Source organism: Pteropus alecto, unplaced genomic scaffold (assembly GCF_000325575.1).
Source record: "Pteropus alecto unplaced genomic scaffold, ASM32557v1 scaffold121, whole genome shotgun sequence".
Lineage (NCBI taxonomy): Eukaryota > Metazoa > Chordata > Mammalia > Chiroptera > Pteropodidae > Pteropus > Pteropus alecto.
In genome coordinates, this window is record NW_006434369.1 from 8,221,262 (window position 1) to 8,244,357 (window position 23,096).

At 42.3% G+C, this 23,096-nt stretch overlaps 1 protein-coding gene across 2 annotated transcripts in view; it reads left to right on the forward strand.

The window, feature by feature from the left end:
* GFOD1 (glucose-fructose oxidoreductase domain containing 1) overlaps positions 1-23,096 on the forward strand; it is a 101,633-nt gene that overhangs the window by 57,951 nt on the left and 20,586 nt on the right. The window contains exon 2 of one of the 2 annotated variants that reach the window (XM_015587290.2): positions 12,576-12,628. The exons of the other annotated variant lie outside the window; for it this stretch is intronic. Within the exon in view, the coding sequence (XP_015442776.1) occupies positions 12,622-12,628 (7 nt within the window). The 5' untranslated portion in view covers positions 12,576-12,621. The remainder of the gene's footprint in view (positions 1-12,575; positions 12,629-23,096) is intronic. 2 annotated transcript variants of the gene reach the window in all.

Genomic DNA, 23,096 nt, shown 5'->3' on the forward strand with positions numbered 1-23,096 from the left:
TCATTGTTTCAGTGATGTTGTGGCAATTGATAGTGTTTTTAATGCTGTGGTTGAAAGAACCCATGTTCCGGTAATTCTTTTCCTGCTGCATTATGAGAAGCTGTCCCAGGCTCAGGGCTTTGTTGCTTTTCTGAGCCTGGCATTGTTCTGGATCTTTGTCTGACAGGCTGCGTGACGCAATAGGAACCCTTCTATGTTAGGTGACTCTGTCTGTACTAGTGGCACTGCTGTTTTAGGAAACAGAACTCGTACTTTGTGTTTTCAGGTTAGTTCCCTGGCTTTGTTCTTTGAGCTGACTTAAATCAGTTGGACTAGTCAGCAGTTGTCAGGTTCTTTTGGGAACTATTTCTAGGCTCAACCATTGGAAATAGGTAAAGACAGAGTACCTAAGCAGGGAATACTAGAGTACTCTAGAGCAGCGGTCCCCAACCTTTTTGGAACCAGGGACTGGTGCTCCTATGAGAATCTAATGCCTGATGATCTGAGGTGGAGCTGAGGCGATGACGCTAGCTCTGGGGAGCAGCTGCAAATGCAGATGAAGCTTCACTCTCTTGCCCACCGCTCAGCTCCTGCTGTGCAGCCCAGTTCCTAACAGGCCACAGACTGGTACAGGTCTGCAACACTGGTTTGGGGACCCCTGCTCTAGAGGACTTAAATAGAGCAAACTACCCTGTACTTCTTGTTGAGTACATTGTCTTCCAAAGTGCAGTGTGGATAGTAGGTGCTCTGTAAAGAAGTTGACTACCTGATTTAATCTTGTTCTTTGGTTAAATGATAATTGTGACTTGGAAGTGATGATGATAATGGAATCGTTTGAGAAGCCAGTGGCAGTGTCTGAGATGGATTCTTCCTCGGGCCCCATTCATTCTATTTGCAGACTTACTACCTTCTTATCTCATATATACATCTCGAATCTGCCCACTTCTCTCTGTCCCCATCACCATTACTCTAGGTCATCACACCTAGATAATACATGTAAAATTCTTAGCACAGAGCCTGGCACATAGTGAGTGCTCAATAAGGGGTAGATATGTTTATTGTGAGTCACTGAAGAAAGGGTGGTACATCTATATGAAGTAACATTTCTTGATTTAAATATTTCAGAGGCTTCCCATCACCTTTAGGATAAATATCAAACTTGCTTCTTAGGCTTACAGCCCTAGCCCTGCCCAACCTTCCACCTCACCCAATGACTTTCCCTTTTGCCGTGGCACATCAGGCACACTGACTTTCGACCTGTGAAGCTTCTGCCCACCCCAGGGCCTTCACGTGTGCTGTTCCTTCTGCTCAGAGTGCCCTTTCCTTCTTCTCTCATCCTTACTTTTTCTCGTCCTTAAGATTTTAGCTTAAATGTCACTTCAGTGAGGCCTTTCCTGACTAATATAAGTTCTCTCTTATTATTCTCCATCAGAAATTCCATCTGATTCCTTTATATCCCTTTCATGACATGAAACAGTATCTTTCTCTTTGTTTACTTCTTTATTGACTGTCTTTCCCACTAGACCCTAAATTCCATGAGTGCTGGGACCATGGTAAACACTGTCTGCATGGCATATGGTTGGTGCTGGAAAAACATGGTCAATGTTTGTTTAATGAATGAACAGAAAACTGGATGCTAATCATAATAGCCATATAGATAATAATAGATAATAATGGTAATGATGGGTTAGGCAGATGGCTGTCATGTGTCAAACTCTACACTCTGTGTTTTGTGTTCATTATCTCATTTAGCCATTCCACGGTTCAAAACATATTCATCTGATGAGGAAATGAGCCATCAAATAGGTCAACTGGCTCAGCTATTGAATCCAAACCAAAGGGAGTTGGTCTGCTACTTGATGCCCTGTGGAGATTAAGCCAAATCCCACTCAGATACAGGACATGGACCGAGGCCTCACCTTGAGGAAAGATGAGGGGTGGGAAGGCATTCGAGATCTACGGCTACCCTTGGAGTTGCACCATGCCCAGTAGCATCTACTTTCTGAGAACTTTGTTTTGTGTTCTGAGCTTGAGTGAACATGGAGTGACTCAACGATACTGTATTTATTTAAATAAATAAAATATCCTCCCTCAGAGGGCTCAGTGGGCTCAGTGGGGAAGGACAGGAAAACTGGCTGGCAAAGAAAGGTCATTTTTTCCATAGTCAAGCATGTTCTAGAAGTGTCTCGTGAGGAGACCGGTATGTTTAAGTTTTAGAAAAGGTGGAAGAGTGGAGGGGACCAACATTAAGAGGATGTGAGAGAAAAGTTAGGTGCTTGGGTCTAGCCTCTGAGGAATATTTTAAGTGTTCTTACTAAAAAGGGCAAAAGTGCTGGGGAGTGATCTGAATCTGAGCAATGAAGGGTGAAGAGTGATTCCCTTCAGCAGATAGCTGGGCTCATTCCCTGCCACTAGGTGTTCTGGGACGTCATCACTGATGCACTTTCTCTTCAGTGCCGACTTCTGTTTTCCACTTGGATGCTGCAGCTGCCAATCAGCAGCGGGGCCGGCCGGCCGGCCTCATTCTATTTCTGGCCACTGCAGTAGCTGGGCTTACAGTAGCCTTTACTTTGAGTTACAGCCTCTTCTAATTCCATATTCACAGGAATCTAGGGCCTCACCCTCCTTCACCTAAGGAAATCTTGTTTAAAATTAAAATTACTTTCTGCTCCCTAATCTGTCTTTTGACCAAGACTGAATTTCCTAATTCTTGCTGTTAACTGAAGGGAACTCTTTAGAAGCTCAGTCCCATGATAATAACAGCCAACATTCATCACACGCTTACTGTGTACCAGGCACTGTGCCGAAGCTCTTTCTACAACAACCCAGTGATGTCAGTACTATTTATTGGTCTCTGTTTTACAAATGAGGCTGTGGGAGCACAGAATGATTATCTGAGGAGCCCAAGGTTATACACCTAGCAAGTGGTGGTGCCAGGAATTGAACTCAAGAAGAGTGGCTCTTGGACTTTCTCCCTTCAACACTGTGCTAGGCGGCGTGTCCTGCCAGAGGCAGCCATGAGAACCCGGAGCTACCAGATGCATCACCTTCCCTATTTAGAACAAGCAGCTCAGCTGTTGGACTCTTCAGTCTTTGCGGGCCAGTTTTGTTCAGTGTGTTGGATTTGCTGGCTGACTCTGGCACTCTATGAATTCTTATAGCACAGATGCCTGCGTCACACTATCTGGCACTCCATCCAGTGTGACCGTACTGCCATCTCGAGTCATTTCCAAATATGTATATCTTTTCTCCCCATCTGGACTGCAAGATATTTATGAAGAGTGCATGCTTGTTTTTCTCTGCTTTCCCCAGGGCACCTGACATATCAGTGGGTGCTTAGAAGTGGTTTAATGCCACTTAGCCCAACTAGGGGACAGAGTAGCCTCCTCTTAAGTGGCAGCCTTCTACAGGTGAATTAAACTTGCATTAGACCTGTATTAAGCCCTTATCTCCGTAGAACAAATGTGGTTTGCTTTAGCAACCGTCAAGAAGAGGAAAACATCACCTGTAGACTCCAGAACCTGATTTCTGGGAGTGTTTCAGGGCCTTGGCCATCTTGTACGTTTTATATTGGCCTCTTTATATCAGGCATCTTTGTGTTGTATAATTCTGAAGTGAGTGCTGTTCTCAGTAATCTGTTCAAAAGACAACCAAATTGATCTGAGCCTGAACCTGGTTTGCACGACAGAGCCTTGGGGTCTAATCTGCCAGGTTGTTTCCATTTGGTTTTGCTGCGAATGGATTGGCACACCTGCTTGTTTGAGAAGTAGCACAGGCTGCTTGATGGGTTAGGGGGTGGTAGCTGGTGCAGCCTTGAAGGGAAGGCGGCAATGCATGCTTCGGAGTGGTGCTTTTAATTTTTTTTCCTCATTTTGACCAAAGAATACTCAGACATTCTTTTTAACTTGCCTCATCCTTGGCTTACCTTGGATGAGGAGAGTTAAAAGCTAAATTACAGCCATCTGGGAGCTCCCTGTGCTTCTGGAGCTGAATGCCTCTGTGGATACCTTCCATTTGAAAGGATTTTATTGGTTTTTCTTGGATCAGACCTCTTTTTTTGATTATCCTTGGATGAGAAATGCATGCTTATTACTTGTCATTGTGCATGCTGATGCTGGCTATGCTAAAGTACCTTTGTGGCAGGAGAGAGAACGGAAGCCAGTGGCAGGCTAAATAACCTTTAGCAAGAGGTGACCTCACCCTGACAGTGCCTGCCCCCAGGCAGATTTTTAAGACTGGCAGGTTGCCTCTTCGCCTTTCTCCTGCTACCCAAGAGAGTATGAAAGGGTAAGGGCACCATGGGCAAATGATCCGCTAAATTGCGTGGCCAGGAAACTTACAAAAGAGAAAGAATGCCAGGTAAAAGTGGTATTTAGTTTCGGGTGCAGACATTCTAGGGGAACTTGTTGGCAAAGGCTAACTCAGTGACTGAGCCAAAGGGGTGGGCCATCGGTCTGGGTCTCTTTGAGGTTCTGGTACAACTTCTTTCCCAGTTCAGATTTCTCTGGGCTTCTTGTGTTTACAGTGGATGCCACTGAGACCACTTGAAAGACTGACCTGTGCTGAGCAAAGAGTGAGCGTGCTTATTGTCAGGGCACCCCTGTCATGTTCTTCAGACTCATACACTCTCCAAAGCAGACAGAGTCCCAAAGGGCTTCCCAGATGAGGATCTGGTGATGGCTTTGCCTAGATCAGACACCTTCACCCCTTTACTGTACTTGGTCATTGCAACTTTCATGTTTCTAAGGAGGTGAGGGGAGGTGCTCAGAGTGCACAGAGCACTGAACTGTGAGAGCCCAGAAGGCAGGATGAGGGAGGCAGAAAGCAGTCATGTTCTTGCTGATTTCTGTAGCTAAAGCCTGATTCTTTCACCCAAGGATTGGCAGTACTGGGATAAGATTAAGAAGTGTGCGTGCGTGTGTGTGTGTGTGTGTGCGCGTGTGCGCACGCGTACTCATTGGGAGGTGGGTGGGACAGATGTTGAAAATGTTCGAAATATTTTGTAACATATTACCAATCGGGTGTGAAACTGGCTCTGCTTCCACACTGGTTCATACTGGCTAAACATAAGCTCTGCTGAAATAACAGTCAGCTTTTATGTATATGTGTGTTAGTCTGTTAGGGCTGCAGCAACAAAGTACCACAGATGGGGGGCGGGGGTGGGGAGCTTAAACAACAGAATTCATTTCCTCACAGTTCTGGAGGCTGGAAGTTTGAGATCAAGGTATTAGTAGGGTTGGTTTCTTCTGAAGCCTCTCTCCTTGGCTTTTAGCTGGCTGTCTCCTCCCTGTGTCTTCACACCGTTTTCCCTCTGTGCTTATCTGTGTCCTAATCTCTTCTTATGAGGACACAAGTCATATTGGAGTAGGGCTCACCCTCATGAATTCTTTTACCTTAATTATCTCTTTAAAGTCCCTGTCTCCAAATATAGTCACAATCTGAGGTATTGGGGGTTAGGACTTCAACATATGAATTTTGGGAGACACAATTCAGCCCATACACTTATTATGTGTTTAGTGTGAGTAACGGACATCATGGCTCCTACTATGTACTGGAGAACTCTGAGTGGACCATCTCCTCTGATCCCTACTTTGGACTCTGAAGGTTGAGTGCAAGTTCTAGCCCTGCCACTTTAGAACTTGCACTGGACATCCTGAGTCCAAAGCCATGCGCCGAGCCTCTCTGCAGCCTCTGAAGCAATGGCTCTCCCCAAGTTTCTCACTGGCAATGATGTCATCGAGTAGTTTGGGGAAAGGTACATTCTCAGTTTATCGACGAGGAGAAGATATTGAGGTGCTGCTCTTTTACACTCACAGCTGGTTCCTATCACACCCTGGAGTGAGAGGCTTTCCTTCATCTGTGTGCCAACTGTCAACCTTGCTGTGTGGGAAAGAGGTTCTCCAGGTGACACTCTGTTACTAGAGTGTCTGAGGAAAACAGGCCATAAGTTACAACTGGATGAAAATGGACAGCTGATGTCTTTGTGGGTCCTCACGTGATAGTGGGTGAGGCAGGCCCAACAGCTACAGGTTTGATTCTGTCAGTGCTTGGAGCCGCTTTCACAGCCGGCTTCTCTGATCAAAGATGTCCCTTTGCCTGGAGCCTTCCTTCTGGTGCTCCTCCTTCCTTCTGACCAAGCTGAGATGCAATGACAGCCTGTTTATAGGACTACCTACTTGCTTGGTTGTTTGTAGGGTCCTTGGCCCTTCCTAATGAAAGCTTAAGACTTTACCATACAATTATGTAGGAGGTCCTGGTTACTTTGAAAGCATTTCCCACTGTCTCCTTGAAGTTAAATAGCTTTGCTCTGTAATAATTATGTGGTCTTAGTTGGCTGAGGCAAAGGGTGAGGAGTGGGTTTTGGGGCTAGATAAGGTTTTGGTTCTCAGTGTTAAGACATGTGAGACAAGTATTGTTCTACATTCCTCCTTCTTTCTCTTCTCTTTTGTTCCTTAATCCAACTGGTCAGACCTCCATCCGTCTATCCTGTTAGTACCCTGACATTAATTCTGAGCTTTCAAATTATTCACTTTTCTCCTGTCAGCATGTTAGGTGACTAACACCCTTCTTTCCACCTTCATTGTTGTCATCAGGATTTACCCACTGCTAGGTACACGCTCCCTTCTTAAGAGTTCAGATAATCTATCCAAACACTGGGTGAGCCAGCTGCGTTGTCAGAGGCAGGGCCCTGGGCTCTCAGAACACTGAGTCCACGGTAGCTCTTGACCCTTACCTCAACTGAAGGCATCTCTCCAGAGTGCCAGAGAAAACATTTTCAAATCACTCAGGTCTTGGGGTTTTATTTTCCTGTGTTACCTGCTTTTCTGGTACTGTTTACCTCAGTTGGCCTTGGACACTCCCCCTGTCTTTAGAATCCTGCCAGACTAAAAATCTGTTTCTTTTCAGAAATTCAGCTGATTTGTTTCATTTCAGTTTCTTATCTGTTAAGTTGAAATAATGGAATCCTATTAATTAAAAATAGTATGTGGTAAAATCCCTTTAAAGTTATTTCCGTCTATCAATGTTTCCATTGTCTTAGCTGTATATGTACATAATGATGTAACTTGATCATGGCCATCTAACTTGATAAATGCTTTATGGGTAATGGGATGAAGAGTTTCATTTTCCTCTTCAGATTTTTCTGAGTTGCTTAATTAAAAAATAATAATATATGTCATCTCTGCAGAAATCAATAAAGTCATTCCAAAATAGTGAATATATAAGTAAATATATATATCAGCTCAACTATTCCTTCAACAGAGCTGTGTTGAGCAGGTGGGCATTGACTACCGTTGGCCACAAAGCCCTGAGAGTAGAGGGTCCCAGGACTGTGTGGCCTCAGATTATTTCCTATTTATTAAATCTTTTGTCTGCTTGTGGCTGGATTTTATTTCGACCCACTGGCCTACTTTCCTTTAGGTCCTGAATTGTTCACCTGAGCTCCTTTATGCGGCTGCTTTATCTTTTCTGCCTGCTAAGTCACATGAAGAGGTCCTCCCAGGCAAATATAAATTTTTACTGGAATAGCAGCCACCGGTAGGAAAAGTACTTTCTCTTCCCAATTAATACTGTTTTCTAAAATGAAATATGCCCCTTATCAAACTTCCACTTCAAACCACAGGGAGGAACAAGGAGAAGCTTTTGCCTCACTGCCCAAGATAAGGCGCTTGCTATATTGTGCAGAAAATTTAATTAGGCAAAATGAGACAATTGGAACTGCGTCCTGCCCTAAGGAGGAAAGGAAATTAACCTCTGCGTGCCACAGCCGGGGCCCAAGGTCATGTTCAATTGTGTTCTGATCAGGCAAGCTACTTCCTGAGCTGGAGAGAGAATGTGTCAGTTCATAAACACTCTCCACATGCAAGACAGATGCTACTCTGACAGGCTCTTAGTCACTCTCTTCTTCTGTGTGTTTGGTAGGGAAGGGCACATTTCTCACATACCTTCAGCAGATCACAGTTTTCCAGGAGCAAAGCCAAGTACTCCCATCCTTTGAGAGCTGACCCAGGAAGAGATATTCTGCCAACTTCTGCTCTTTGGTTGGGCAATCTTGGAGAGTTGGTTGGATGAGTATGAGGGAGGTGGTTGAGTGGGAGTCACCCTATTTATTTCATCACCATCTACGTTAAACAAAGGGTTTGTGTTTGCAATACTCTCCTGATGAAATTGAGTGACTCAGGAAAAACCGTCTGACTAAATCCCGTTGTAATAGCTGATCCTTTGAACCCTGTTTGATCTTAATTTCCCCTAGAGTTTGTTACATAGAACCTCATAACTATGCAGAAGGTATTTACACAAAAATCAAACTCTTCTTTAAAGAAGTTTTTGATTCTAAGGTAAGCCATTTGAACTTGGCCCTCTTGGATAATTTTCTCAACCATTGTAACAGGGTGTTTCAAAGACATTCCAAAGAAACATGGCAAAAGGCTGTATTTTTAATATAATTCATTATTCAAGTGTCTAAGGCATGCTTCTCTGCATCCAGCCCTAGAGTAGGGAGCATATAGAGGGAGGTGGAGATGAAAGAAGGGGATAGAGAAGATGAAACTTTGCATCCCAGAATGTACGATTCTTCATCCGGAAAAAGAGGCAGAAAGAGTCAGAGCCTGCCTCTCCAGAATGAAAGCCAGATAGTGGGTGTATTAGCTAGGGTTCTCCAGAAAAACAGAACCAATAGGATATGTATTGTCACAGTATGGTGTAATCACATAATGCCTTGTCCATCTCCTTGCTGACCATTGGCAGGACTACATATTACACATCAATCACTCTATCTCTAGTGACTGGCACAGGTCCTGACAAATCACGAGTGTAGCTCGAAATCTGGCTGTCCTTCCCCTCCCCCTAATCAGTTTTCCCCTTCTCTAGTAACAGAACCGTTAACTTTTAACTGGACCTAAGGCTGCCAAGAATAAAAGAGAAGATCTATTATGAGGAATTGGCCACACACTTATGGAAGCTGAGAAATCCCAAGATCTGCAATCAGCAAGTTGGAAACAGGAGAGTCAGTGGTGCAGTTCCAATCTAAAAGCCAGCAGGCTTGAGATTCGAGAAGAGCTAGTATTTCACTTCGAGTCCAAAGGCAGTCAAATACTGATGTCCTACTTCAACAGTCAGGCAGCAGGAGTTCCCTCTGACTCAGCTTTTTTGTTCTATTCGGGTCTTCAATTGATTGGATGAGGCGCAGCCACGTTAGGGAGGGCCATCTGCTTTACTCAGTCTACTGATTCAAATGTTAATCTCATTTAGAAACCCTTCCCAGATACATCCAGAATAGTATTTGACCTAATGTCTGGGTACCCTGTGGCCCAGTCAAATTGACACATAAAACCATCACAGTGGGGTTATCTATTTTAAGGGTGCCCTCCTTTCTTTTCTTCAACAGATCCTAAGCATATAATTTCAGCTACTATAACCCAAATCCAAAATAAGAATTCCTCACATAACAGCCCCTCTGAAAGGAGTCTGGCAGCTCCACAGTGTCTAGGTTGCAGGATCCTCTATCTTGTTGCACCCCCATCTCTAGGATGTTGTCCTTGCCTACATGGCCCAATATGGCCTCACTCCCATCAGAATTCACACAAAAAGGAGCGACTCGGAGAATTGCACCATGGGAATCACTTCCATCATATCCCACTGACCAGAACTTAATTACATAGCCACATTTAACTGCAAGGGAGACTGGGAAATGTAGTTTTTATTTTTGGCAACCATTTTAGTCCAGCTAAAAATGAATGGTTCTGTTTACCAATGCTGAGGAGGGGAGGGACAGCCAGATTTCGAGCTACACCTGTGATTTGTTGAGACCTGTGCCAGGCACTGGAGATAGAGTCGTGTGTAAGATTCAGTCCTGCCAATGGTCAGAGGGGAGGTAAACAAGGTACTTGCTACCACACAGGGTAGTATGTCCTAACACTGGGGTAAACACAGGCAGCCAAGCTAGAACAAGACAGTCAAAGAAAGCTTCCCAGTGAGCCTCTGTAAATATTTTAAAGAACTGTATTAAGACCTGTATTTTCCCTTCTTTGGCAGTCAAATTGAATTCAGAAATTCTGAATTCAGATCTTTGTACTTAATGCCAAGTAAGGAGATCCGAAATATTCCTGGAAGCATGAATTCAAAACAAGTAGGATTCCTTCCCTTTTACTATCTTTTTCTCTTTCTGCCTTCTCCCATCTGTTTAATCTAGATTAAGGAGTTCTGCAGCCCTGGCAGGAATACAGGTATCTTTTCTTGTTATCCTGTACATGTAGAGCCTTTGTGGGCTTTGTGCAAGATGTCCTTTAAAGAGTTTCAGGGTGGGGGCTGGGGGAGGATTGATATACAGAGAGCTCTTACGTAACGTGGTGAACAAACAGCAAACATGCGTTTCGTTTTCCATTAGCCAGAGAGCATTTTATTTCCACTAGAAATGGGAGCAGACGTGAAAGCAATTAGTGTTAGTGGGTTTATGGTGACGTCTCTGGAACCAGAAAAATCCTGGGGCCAGATGTCTGCACTTCACTGGTTCTTTGTTCAGAGAATATTCGTGAGTTATTTCTACTCTGCCCATCCCACCTCCTGCCAAAAAGACCAAAAATATCACAGTTAAGAGAACATAATATTCCCTGAATAACAGAGGCAGAAGGCCTGTTTTTTGGAAATAGAGAAGGCCGCCTCAGAAGTTGGGAGGGGAGGTTAAGAGTGGCAAGAAAAATCCTCACCAGCACCCTCCTGGCGCCAGAACCCTTCATGCCATTTATCCATCAGTCGGAGCCAGGGCTTGGAGCAGAGATAAATAGTAGGCACGGTGGGTGAACTCTCAGCCTACCTTCTACTCTTCTTCATTCACTTTTTCTTCAATCCTGTCTTAATCCACTCCTAACACATGTAGAGTAGGAAAGTAGGAACAACAGCAGAAATAAAATCTCTGAAGATCCTCTCCTCCCCATCTACACTGGAATAATGTGATCTCAGTTTTACTCCTTCTCAAGCTTTGAAATGACCATTGTTACTCACCATGACTGCCAAAGCGCTGGAATCTACCACTTCAATACTTTCCAGTGTAGATGTTCTTTCACTTTATAACCTCATTCTTTCTCTGAGGGCTTATAATATGTTGTTTGTCATTGATTGTCTATATTACACTGTCCAGTTCAGAAGCCACTGGCAACATGTGGCTATTAAGCACTTGAAATGTAGCCATTCCAAATCGAGATGTACTGTAAGTGTAAAATACATACTGGATTTCAAAGATTTAGCTTGAAAGCATAATATAATATATCTCAATTTTTTATGCTGACTACATGTTGGTAATATTTTAGATATATTGGGTTAGGTAAAATGTGTTATTAAAATTAATTCCATCGAGAATTCTAAACATCAAAATAAAAAAATATTAAGAGGCAAAATGTAATTCTACCTGCTTCTTTTTACTTTTTCATGTGGTTATTAGAAAATGTAAAAATTACATGTGTGCCTTGCATTTCAGCTTGCGTTATACTTCTATTGGGACAATGCTTGTCTATGATATCTTTTAAAATGTTTTAGAGCTATATTTTTTAAGTTATTGAAAATACCTTTAAAAACCTTCCAAAACTTGGAAAGTCTTTAAAAGTAAAGCTGAGACTTTTCGAACCCTTGTAAGAAGAAAGTTGGATAGCCAACAGAGATTTCATGGAATTGGATATCGATTTCATAGAAATGGATAGAAACTTAATTACCTTCAGGAAGCACACAATGATGTAAGTAAACAAATGAGATATGCCTGAGGTTATACAATAGGGAATGGTGGGGCTTGGAGTTCACTGGGATGAAGTACCTATTTAAGGCATCCAAATTCAAAAATTTTAAATGCAAGGTGCTCCATAAGCACTGTCTTCAGGTGGACTTTGGCCCAGAGAAATCCAGCATGCTTTAAATCTTTAAAACAAACTGTTTTACACTACAGATCCCATGAAAATTACCCTTTGTAGACAATTAACATCAAGCTTTATAAATTGGAATTTCTTTTTTAAATCTGGAAATGATATCTTTAATTTTACATCCAAGTCCATAAATAGGCTCCACTCGATGGCTTACATGTTCTTTTACTGAGAACATGGCTAACAATTAACTCGTATTGACTGAGTTCATATTCTGGGAGATGCCAAGATAGTGTTGTCTCACTGAGTTCATGTAACAACCCTGTGAGTTTGATTGTATCTTCATTTTCATCGAGGCTTAGGGAAACTAAACCATCCACTTGGTCATAGCAAGAAAGTGGCAGAACTGAGATTCAAGCCCACATCTTTGGATGCTGCTGTCATAATCTATGAAGGCAAGGTCTCAAAGTTCTACTCCTATGTTTTCTTCCAAAAGTTTTTGTTTTGGCTCCTACATTTAGGTCTTTGATCCATTTTGAATTAATTTTTGCATATAGCATGAGGTAAAAGTCCAACTTCATTTTTCTGCATATGGATATCCAGTTGTCCTAGCATCGCTTATTGAAAAAAGTATTCTTTCCCCATTGAATGGTCTTGACGCCCTTGTTGAAAATCCACTAACCACTAGTGTGAGGGTTTTTTTCTGAATTCTCAATTCTATTTCATTGATCTATTTGTCTCTTCTTTTCTCAGCACCACACCTTCTTGATTACAGTAGCCTTCTAGTAAGCTTGAAATCATGACGTGTAAGTATTCCAACTATGTTCTCTTTCAAGATTGCTTTTTCTATTCTGGATGCCTTGCATTTCCATGTGAATTTTAGGCTCAGCTTGTCAATTTGAACAAAAGAAGGTGTTTGTTAAGAATTGTGTGAATCCATTGATCAATCTGGGTAGTATTGTATCCTAACAATACTAAGTCCTCTGATCCACGGACGCAGGGTGTCTTTCCAGTTACGTGAGTCTTCTCTAATTTCTTTCAGCAATAATTGTTTAGTTTTCAGAGTATAAGATTTATATTTCTTATAGTTATTTCTAGGTGTTTTATCCTTTTTTAAATGCTATTATAAATAGACTTGTTTTCCTAATTTAATTTTTGGATTGTTCATTTTTCTGCAAAATTTTAAATTGCCTCACACCATCCAGAATACTGATGTGACATTCTACCTGTAAGTACCTAAGGTAACATCTGTTACTTTCTTTCTTTCCTCCTTCCCTTCCTGCTTCCTTTCCTTCCCAATTAGCCACCATGCCAACTATTGGACCCATAACAATTAACAAGAATTCTCTGCTCTCATCCACTATACAATCTAGACTCAGATTTCTTTGATTGTCTCTAAAATATCTTCTCATGGTTGGCCTTCTTAAATCAAGATCCAGAAAGCCTCTCTGCTTTTATACCTGGTAATGCTATCTTTCGAGTCTGCTCCATTTTCTAATGGTCTCTCTTTTCACTTTTTCATGCATAGAGGATTAAAATTTATATTATTCAAGGACAGTGCATCTCTAACCTCACACAAAGCTAACATCTGTAGTCAGACAATCCTCATTAAATGGACCTCAGATCCCTCTCACCTCATTTCATATAAATAAATTTAGAACATAAAATTATTTTCTCCAGTATTAGGGCCACTGACCTACACAAGTGTATGATGCTGCTGCTGGCTCTCAAGCACCTGTTGAAGGATAATCTTTGCTGAAGATGTTGGACAGATCATCATTGTTTCTTATCCTCACCCCAAATACTTGAGCATCAACAGCTAATTGTTATAAGGAGTGACGACGAAGGCTCTTGCTCATCTCATTTTACTTAATGAGGTGGAGATCTAGATTCTCCCAGCCCCACATAAAAGTTTCTCACTGTGGGCCTCTCATGCCCCCACTTCTCATCCCATCCCTCTAATCACCAGATGTGCTTTCCTCTCTGTTCTTCCAAGATTCTCTCCTCTTCCCTTAATTTAAAGTGTTGATCTGGAAGTGAGACACAAGTCTGCAATTAGGGTCAAAGTAGGGCTTACAAGTGAAAAAAATCTCTTGGGAGTTTTTATGTGGCATGTGCCTAAAAACACCCACTTCTGTGTTTTTTTCCATTGCCAGCACTCTGTTCTAACAAAATTTGTGCTCTTAAACACCATATGCTTGTGGATTACGCCTAACTTATATTGTTCTTGGAGGGGAAGGCAATTCAAAATATTTCCCCACCCAGTATGGCCGGGCATCAAGCCATCAGCACAGAAGCCACCTTGGAGCTGGAGTAGGGTCTTGTCTGTACAGTTGCCAGTCCTTCAAGTTACTAGACCATGGGGTGGTGAGGAGGGTTCCTGGGTGATGGGAGATCCTCAGGATTCTCAGGGCAGCAGCTATTTACCAACTGATAAATGCATGTTTTAATTGTTTTCCACCTCCAATGGGACTGCTTGGATTGGTTGTGCCCTGGCTGGATATTGGCTCAGGCACTGTGCATATTTCAGTGTAATAGCTTGTACTGTGTCCATTCTAGATTTCCACCTTCCATCAAGTCTTTTGTTCTCTTTCTCCAAATAGAGCAGAAGGCAAGAGGTCTTACTTTTCAAAGCAAAAGTTGATATTTCCATGGTTTCTTCAATTGTAATCCCTTCAGGATGAAACTCATCTTCTTAGTGGATGTGTGAACAACCGTGCGAAGGATTTTAGGAGAAAGAGAAACATGCCCTGGCCTTCCCAAAGGGAGCATGCCATCAAAGACATCAGGTCTCTCTCCAGGCACAGTGGCTAGCATGTTTAGTCTCAAGATCAGATCTCCCTGGAATGAACCCTTAGCTGGACCTGGAATTCTCCTGGGGCCCATAGACCAGGGAGGACATAAGCTTGTGTGGATAGAGACCCAGGGAAGGTCTCTAGCTTTCTTTGCTCATAGCTTGGAACTAACTCGGGTGGGGATGAGAGTGGCTCATGTTTATGCCAAGAACATTTCTTTTTTTTGGCGGGGGGCGGGGGGCGGGAAGCAAAGACCAGGGGCTCATGAAGCCTCACCCCGTGGTGGCTTCTCAAATGGAAGGGGCTAACATTTATGGATGAGTACTGGTAGCTGGTCACTTTATGTAAGTTATCTTCAGGATTCACTCCTCGAGATCTTACTTTCTACATTTTACTGATGAGGAGGCTAAATCCCTGAGAGGTTAACATTCTTATCTGAGTTTGCACAGCTACTAAAGGTCAGGTCTGACATCTGTCCAATTTCTAAGCCAACCAGCCCATGACATTGCAAAATCTGAATTTCTGGATAATTCATTAATCTATTGTATTACAAGAAAGTAAACACAAGATTCCCCTATCTGAGGCAAGGCCATGACATATGAGTTTTATTGAGTGATTTGTAGGCTTGTTATCAAGTACCCAGTGCCTCTTGGCAGAGGGCCATGGCTGTCGTGCTGTTGGATATGCTCATTCCTGTTTAACCTCCCTCTCCCTCCTAAAACCTAGGCTCCCCATTGTAAGGGTTGTTTTTTCCTTTCTGAATAAAAATTATAATTTTAATTGTTCATTTTTGAATTGATAATGTAGTCATCTGATTCAAAATTCAAAGAGTGCAAAAGCAGATGCACTGAAACTGCCCCCTCCTGTTCCTTACGCTGAGCCGCCGACTTTTCTGCCTAGAGACAACCAATGCCACCAGTTATCAGTGTTCCCTTCCAGAGACATTTTACATAAACATAAGTGAATAAACATTTATGCTCTTCATTCTATACTATGCATGTTAATTCTGCATCTTGCCTTTTCTGTCTAACTTTCCATATCATGTATGAAGAACTTCCCCTTTTTTGTGTGTGAAATACAATATATATATAAAATCATGAAAAAGATAATACTTAAATACAATTAAAGTAAACCTTTAAAAATAGGCTACATATTTGTTTATTAGTTAGCTAGCAAAGTACCTATAAATTATTTCTTTAAGAAATTGGCGAAGGGGAAAAAAAAAAAAGAATTTGGCCAAGGGAAAGAATGTGCTATTTTGTAGTGTCCAAATCAATTGAATGAGTAATGACACCCCTACCAAAAAAACAATTTGTTTTAAATCAAATTTATTCAATTTAAAAAAAAAAGTTTGAAACTCAAGTACTGGTTAGCATTATAAAGAAGAGAAATGCTTCAGTAAGTTTTGGTGTCACCAGATTCCAGATAAATGAGAGAGGGAGAAGACTGTATTTTTATGGTACTCATTGCTCCACCTTGGGTGGAGAGCCTGGGTGGAGCTGTGCTGTTGCAGCGGCCCACAGGATCTTTCCACAAGGACAGTGTGCGTGGGAGCATGGCCACAGAAAGGCTCTGCCATTTCTCATATCTTTTTTCCTCTGGAAAGCTCTTTCAGTTCTTTAGTCTTATTCACCTCCCTCATCTGCTCTCTTGTTACTCCAATGTGAAATGGCCCAGGGGCAAAACATACTGACCAGAAGCAAGAAGATGCAAGCTGCATACATGGTCAGCAGAGTTGTTTTGCCCCACCAGAGTGGTCCCCAGTCTAACAAATTTCAAGACCTTAAGTCGTTCCCCCCACATGCCATGGGCAAACCTGTTCACCAACTATCTATTAAAAATAACTGTATATCAACCATTTTTAAAAAACAAACTCCACGACATCCACTGGTACAATAATATCACAACCATCATTAGTATTTATTGAGCACTTACTATGTCGCAGACCCTGTGTTAAGTTCTTGAGATGGTTCTCTCAGATCTTCAAGGAAGTTGATTCTCTTCTGATTCCATCTAACGCATGAAGAAACTGAGGCTTAGAGAGGCAAAGTTACTTGTCCAAATAAGTGGTAAAGCTTCGAGGTCAGATTCAGTCTTTGATTTGGTTCTCCTACTTGTGTCCTTCACATTCTCTACTGCAGCTCCATTGGCACCATCAGGATGTGCTAGTTAAGATTCCCGAAAGTTAAGTCCATTTCTCATCTCCTACCTTTAAAAGAAAAAAAAAAATCTAATGTTCACCATCCTTTATAAAAGTAACTCTGCATATTCTTGAAAACTATAATTAAGTATTCTTTATTTCTTTCCTCCCTCTGAACCCTTTCCTCCTTTCCTTGATGGGTTAATTTCAAGCAACAGAGATTCATTGAAGATAGTCATTATACCAGGACATTGGTGGTCACCAAGAAGTGGATATGGTTCCTGATTGTTCTAAAGGATTTCACCATCTGGTTAATAATAGCTAGCACTTATTAATTACTTACTATTCAAGGCACTGCACTAAGTGGATTACATGAATTACCTCATTTAATTCTCATAACTATGAGGTAGATATTTATACCAATTTTATATGAAACAAAAAATAAATGGAAGCTCAGGAGATTTGAGGGAAATTGCTCACAGTTATAGAGTTCACAGGTGGTTGGGAGCTTCACTATTACACATGAAAATATGACTAAGAATTCCAGATGTTATATAATAAAGGCTCAGAAAGTTATAATTGGCTCAGGCAGCAAGTATTAGAGAGGAAAATACTCAAGATTTGGGGTCCACGGGAAAGATGTTTCAGAGGAGATGAAACTTAAGTTAGCCCTTGGTGGGTTGGGGTGGGGGCGGGGGCAGTTTGACACAATGGGGACTAGGGAAGAAAGGAGCAAAGGTATGAGGGGGAAAGTGCCTGGTGAGGATGAACGTGTTTGCACTTGAGGATTTAGCAGAGGGAAAGTAGAGAACCCCTTTGCAGAGGTAAATCATGGCCGAGGCATGAAAGTCTCAAATGTCATACACTGAGCAATGACAAAAGTTAGGTTTCGAAACAGAAGGGGTGTGTGTGTATGTGTGTGTGTGTGTGTGTGTGTGTGTGTATCAATGTTTGCAAAAAGTTCATAGTAAGATAGATTGGAAAGGAGTGTTAGACTTTAAAAATTTTTTTTTTAGGATATTTTACTTACTATTTATTTATTTTTAATTTAAGTATAGTTGGTATACAATATCATATTAGCTTCAGGTGTACAACATAGTGATTAAACATTTTTATACCTTACAATATGATCACCCCACTAATTCTAGTAATCATCTGTCACTATGCAAACTTAGCACAATATTGTTGACTGTATTCCCTTTCACCTTTTTCACTTATCCCTCATCCCCTCATCTGTTACCTCTTCTGGCCACCATCCCTTTGGTCATTTTTTAAAGACACAGTATTGACACAGTATGGACATTAACAAAATTGATTGCATAATAGCAGTTAGTAAAAGCACCTCAATTTGAATTTTGCAATGAGTTGTTTACATGTCCAGTTGCCGAGATTTTTTCTAAGCAGTTTACCATAACTCTTTTTTTCTACTCATCAATTTAAAGGTGTGTATGTGATGGAGAGTAGATAGCATGTGCTCCCCAACATATTCTTAAGTGCTTACACATCCCCGCTTCCCCTGAATTAGAGCTTCTAGAATGGCTAAAGTGCTTTCCTATCCTGAGCTCATGTGGAGAGCCAGCTGGTAGCATCATAGATAGCCCTGACTCAGCATCAGAGCCCCTCTGAGCCCTTCATCTACCCACTGCTCCTATACCCCCAAAATAAGTGAGTATTGGCTGTTTAGTTAGCAAGGCACTATATGAAAACTATAAATCATGAGATGTTATAGTTGGAGTCACCTTATAGAGTATCTGGTCCAAACACTAGCTGTCATCTTCTCTTCAACATGCTTTATTCTAAAAAGGAGTGGTCAGATAATTCAAGGATTGTTTCATGTTGTTGATTCCTTGGAGATTCATGTAGACATTAATGGTGCAGGCAAGTACTATATTAGAGAAATTTTTTCCTTATGGAGAGGGTACTTGTAAATTCAATTCATTGTGCCTGTGTCTATGTAACTGGGTATTTAAAACCTTTAATAACCATTGAAACAGAAACACACAGAAATATTTAAGGTGAGGATGGTCACTGGTATGTCTGATCTCTCCTGGGACTGTGAGGATTGAAATTTAGGCTAGGGATGGGATGGAACAGAATTGAAACTTCTTAACATTTTTAACAAGTGCTTTCTAAATTTCTTGACCCTGGAATCCTTTTCTGGTGTGCGGCACAGCAATGAACACCCTGTAGGACTGGTGTTCCTTAGAAGCACATTGGGAAATGCTGTCCCCTCACTTTGCAGATAAGAAAATGGATAGTGGCAGAGTTGGGACTGGGACACGGAAATGCGTCCTCATAAAGTCTTGACCCTGTTACCTTTCTTACACCCATATGTACTGATTACTCATCCTCTAATAGTAGAGGTGTATGTGGAGATGGATGGTGCCCAGGGGAAATCACCAGTGAGAGCAGCAGAATGAGGAGCATTTGGGGAGAAGTGCTTTGTGGCGGGCTGATACTCAGTGGTGGAGGAGTGGACAGTGGCTGCCGAGAGTGGGTTCTGCCAGGTGAATGACACTTCTGCTGACACTGGATGGTGAGGGACAGCCCTGTGTCCCCTGAGGAGGACAAGCTTCCTCTGCAGTCATCCTGGGGGTGGGGGGCGGTACTAGTTTGAGTCAGCTTTCCAGTCAGTGGTGCTGAAACTGCTGATTTACTGGGCATGTGTCCAGAGCAAATGCTGTGTAGGTTTGTTTGCCTGTGTTGGAGAAGGGGGATTTGGGTGAACTGGAGGCTCTCTGGGACATTCAATGTAGTGATCTTTTAGGGTCTGGGAATAAAAGGAAAACGGGGACCACGAACACCAAAGCTGTTGTTTGAAAAAGTAAGGGTAATTGCCCAAACTCACTAGCCTAAGCAAACTGATAAGGTAAGGGTATAGTGTCTTATAAATTTGTGTTTGAGGGGACAGGGGTGTGAGAAGAAATCTAAAGAAGTAAGCTGCATAGATCTGAGTCCTTTTTCTGTGGAGCAGAGAGATGCCTGAGGAGGGAACAGTTAGTAACTTTATTCTTATGCATTATTATTTATTGTTATATTTTGTTATTCATTGTTTTTCTGCTCTATGAGTGCTTTAACTTTCACCGTGTACATTCTTTGGCCTTTAAGCCCTTGAAGAGGGTAACTTTGTTTTAGGTGCTGTGCTTTACCTAATCTCCTCACTACTCAATTTAATACTACTCAATTTAATATTTAGATATCTTTCCCTCCACACCCTGCCCACTCTCCCCTACCCACCCCCACCCCGCCAGAAGAAAACCTGCATATGAAAGGCACTAAATTGTTCAGTGAGCTGATAGAACAATTTGGTTAGTTCTACTTATAAAACCTTGATGACTACTTAACCTTAATGCCCTGAAAGAGCAGAAAAATGACTCTGTAATTTCCTTTCCTAGTCAAGTAGAAATGCAGGATATGAGTTTTCTCTAGACCCTACATCCTTATCTTCCTGTCCCCAGCCCCAAGCGTGACAGCAACCATTCCTTGTTACAGAATGATTGGTCTTTACAGAAGGTTACCACCATCACCACTTGCCAGTTTTAAAAACATTTCTGTGAACTCTTTCACATAGTTTCCAATGGCTTTTTGATTGCTGATATTATCTATAGTTTATTACGATCATTGCTGTGTAGAAGCAGGTGCGTGGGTGGATTTTTTTGTGCCGGTCCTATCTTGTGATATCCACACAGAAGACTGGCACATGCCTGAGATTAGAATGTCAATCTCATACTGGACACATACCTTCTCTGCTCGCCCCTGGCAGTGGTGGGGTACAGCTGTTGCTAAGCAACCAGTTCATCTATGCTCTCCCAATCAGCAGATACAAAAGCAGGCCTGAAACTCTTGCTGGAGAGTTCCAGCTGGGAGATGTGTGTGTGTTTGGGGGGTGGGGGTTGGGGGGCAGCACTGGAACTTGAACTCTGCTGCTGCCCATCAGCTCTGACCCTCCCCTGAGTGCTGAGAGCCCTGAAGCTGTGGGTTAGCCTTCTGAGACTAGAAAGAATGATGAGATCAATGACATGATGATAAATTCGGCTTAAAAAAAACAGAATCCCATCTCATGGTCAAAGAAGTCTTCTAATTCCAGAGAAGTCTGAAGGGATTTATGCCTAAATTCTATGTCTTCATTTGTATTTAGAACCCTTAAGAGGCAGTTAACTATATAACTTTGCATCAGAGAAGTCAGAAAATTATATTCTCTAAGGTCTAGAAGGTGCCATATACATCTCTGACCCCCAGCTGGTGGGACCTATGAGCCAGAGCATCAGCAGTCCCCCATGATCACTCATACCTCACTGGACCTCTGTGATCTTTAAGGATTTCTCAATCTTTTATTATAAATTGTGAGTAAATATTAAAAAGTAACTACAGCAAGCCAACCAAGTACTGTGCTGAGGGGAAACCAATGTATTTACCAGTATAATATGACTCCTGCCTTTAAAGAACTCACAATTATGGGTGAGGGGAAGGAATATACAGAATGTCCTAGAACAGAGGTTCCCCCAAAACATTCTCTATTTGTGGGGTCCTTACTGTTGCAGTAATTTTTTTCATGGTGCTGCAAGGCCAGAAGAAGGACCTAGCAATTCCATTGAATAAGTAATAAGTATTTATTTAGGTCCTAACAACATAGTAGATACTTGAAAAAATAACAGATAAGTTGAAAGAATAAAAATATTTCTATTTGATTTTTAAAATAACCAGGATGAGTTTTAATGGGATATGTGTGCCCGTTGGGCATTGCGCAACTTCTCAAATCTTGGAATCAGGAGAACACAACCAGCCTTATTTCCTATCCTACCTTGATTTTTGCCTGGCACTTTTGTTTGTTTGTTTTGTTTTTATCACAGGAAACTGCCAAAAAACGAGCTTCACAGAGATACTATGGTTAGAGTTAGGGTTTAGGGTTAGGGTTAGGGTGTTATCGAAAGGAATGTAATGCAATCTAACATTGACTGTGAACTTCCTGGAGCTAGTAGTTCCTGAAGCACCCAACAGATGTTGCGTACCACCATATTTCCACAAAAATTTAAATACACTGTGGTGCCCCTGTGAGTTTGCTGCGGGACCACTGGATGCCTTGGGTGCCAAGGCATTAAGGTTGGGAACCATGGTACTAAAACACAGAAACTAGTAGTGGGAAATAAAATATCAGGTGGAGGCTACCCCCCTCCCACCCCGTTTCTTACCCAGTAGTCTCTTAATGAGTGGTCGTGGATCCAACAAAAGGTTACATGAAAATCCATGATTACAACTTAATTCCTTTGCAATCATTTTTTACTGCCTGTCAAATTGCATTTAGAATTGCATCGTACTGTTCGAGATGAGCCACAGATACATGGATCCAGAATATGTGGGTTTGAATCTTGGCTCTACTGCTTACTAGGGGGTGAATTTGGGCATTGACTTTTGAGGGTTTGGTTTCATCCTTTGCTAAATGGAAATGACAGGAACCTCCCAGGGTGCTGGGAGTATTCGAAAGTTGGTACATAATTAGCCCTTCAGTCAATAAGTGTTAGTTCTAGTATTCTTATTCCTGGGGTGGACATTTATACTTCAGTGTGATGGAGCATGACAAGCTTTTCTCAGGAAAGGTGTTAATTTGAGGAAGGTGGGTAAAGGCTATGGTGGAGGACAGCGCCCTCCAAGAGGAGCCACAGTGAGGCTCCTTGGCAGAGGCCGTCCTCTCTGCTCTCAGAGGGCCTGAAAAGCCGAAGAACTGCTCATTGCGGGTAGAGACCAGTCATACCATCCCAGGTTCCCAATACCCATCTGTACTGTGGTAGAAAGCAGACCAAACGTGGTCTCCTTCTTGTGTTCTCCGTACCTGGCATCCGCTGTGTCTGAGACATCCAGACATCTCCCCACAGGCTTGACCTGAGTCCTTTACAAGTCTGATCAATGACCAGGTGTTCAGGAGCCCCACTTGTCCCAGTGCTGGGCCCATTCAGAGCCCTCTCCTGAGAGTCAGTGAGAGTCCCTTCCCTGCAGGAGACCCTCAGGGTGGACAGGGGACCTTTACAGCTCTGCTAGGGCTCTCTCCCCAGGGGCTGGTGCCTTTAGAGCCTTCATCACCTATATGCCAGTATCCTGGCCTCCTCCAGGGCCTCACAGTACTTTGAGGAAGAGAAAGTATTGAATCTTAACCCCTAGCCCATTTCCTCACTGTAAAATGGGGCTGCTGCCACATGACATCACCGAGCAGGGCAAGGGCTTTCAACTGGTGTTGCTGGGGCAACCACAGACCCAGTGTGTCCAATTTTCTGGTAGTTCCTGCCAACTAGGTTTCTTCCTTTAAAGAGTCTGTGTTGTTTGCAAATCGTTGCAAAAAAAAAAAAA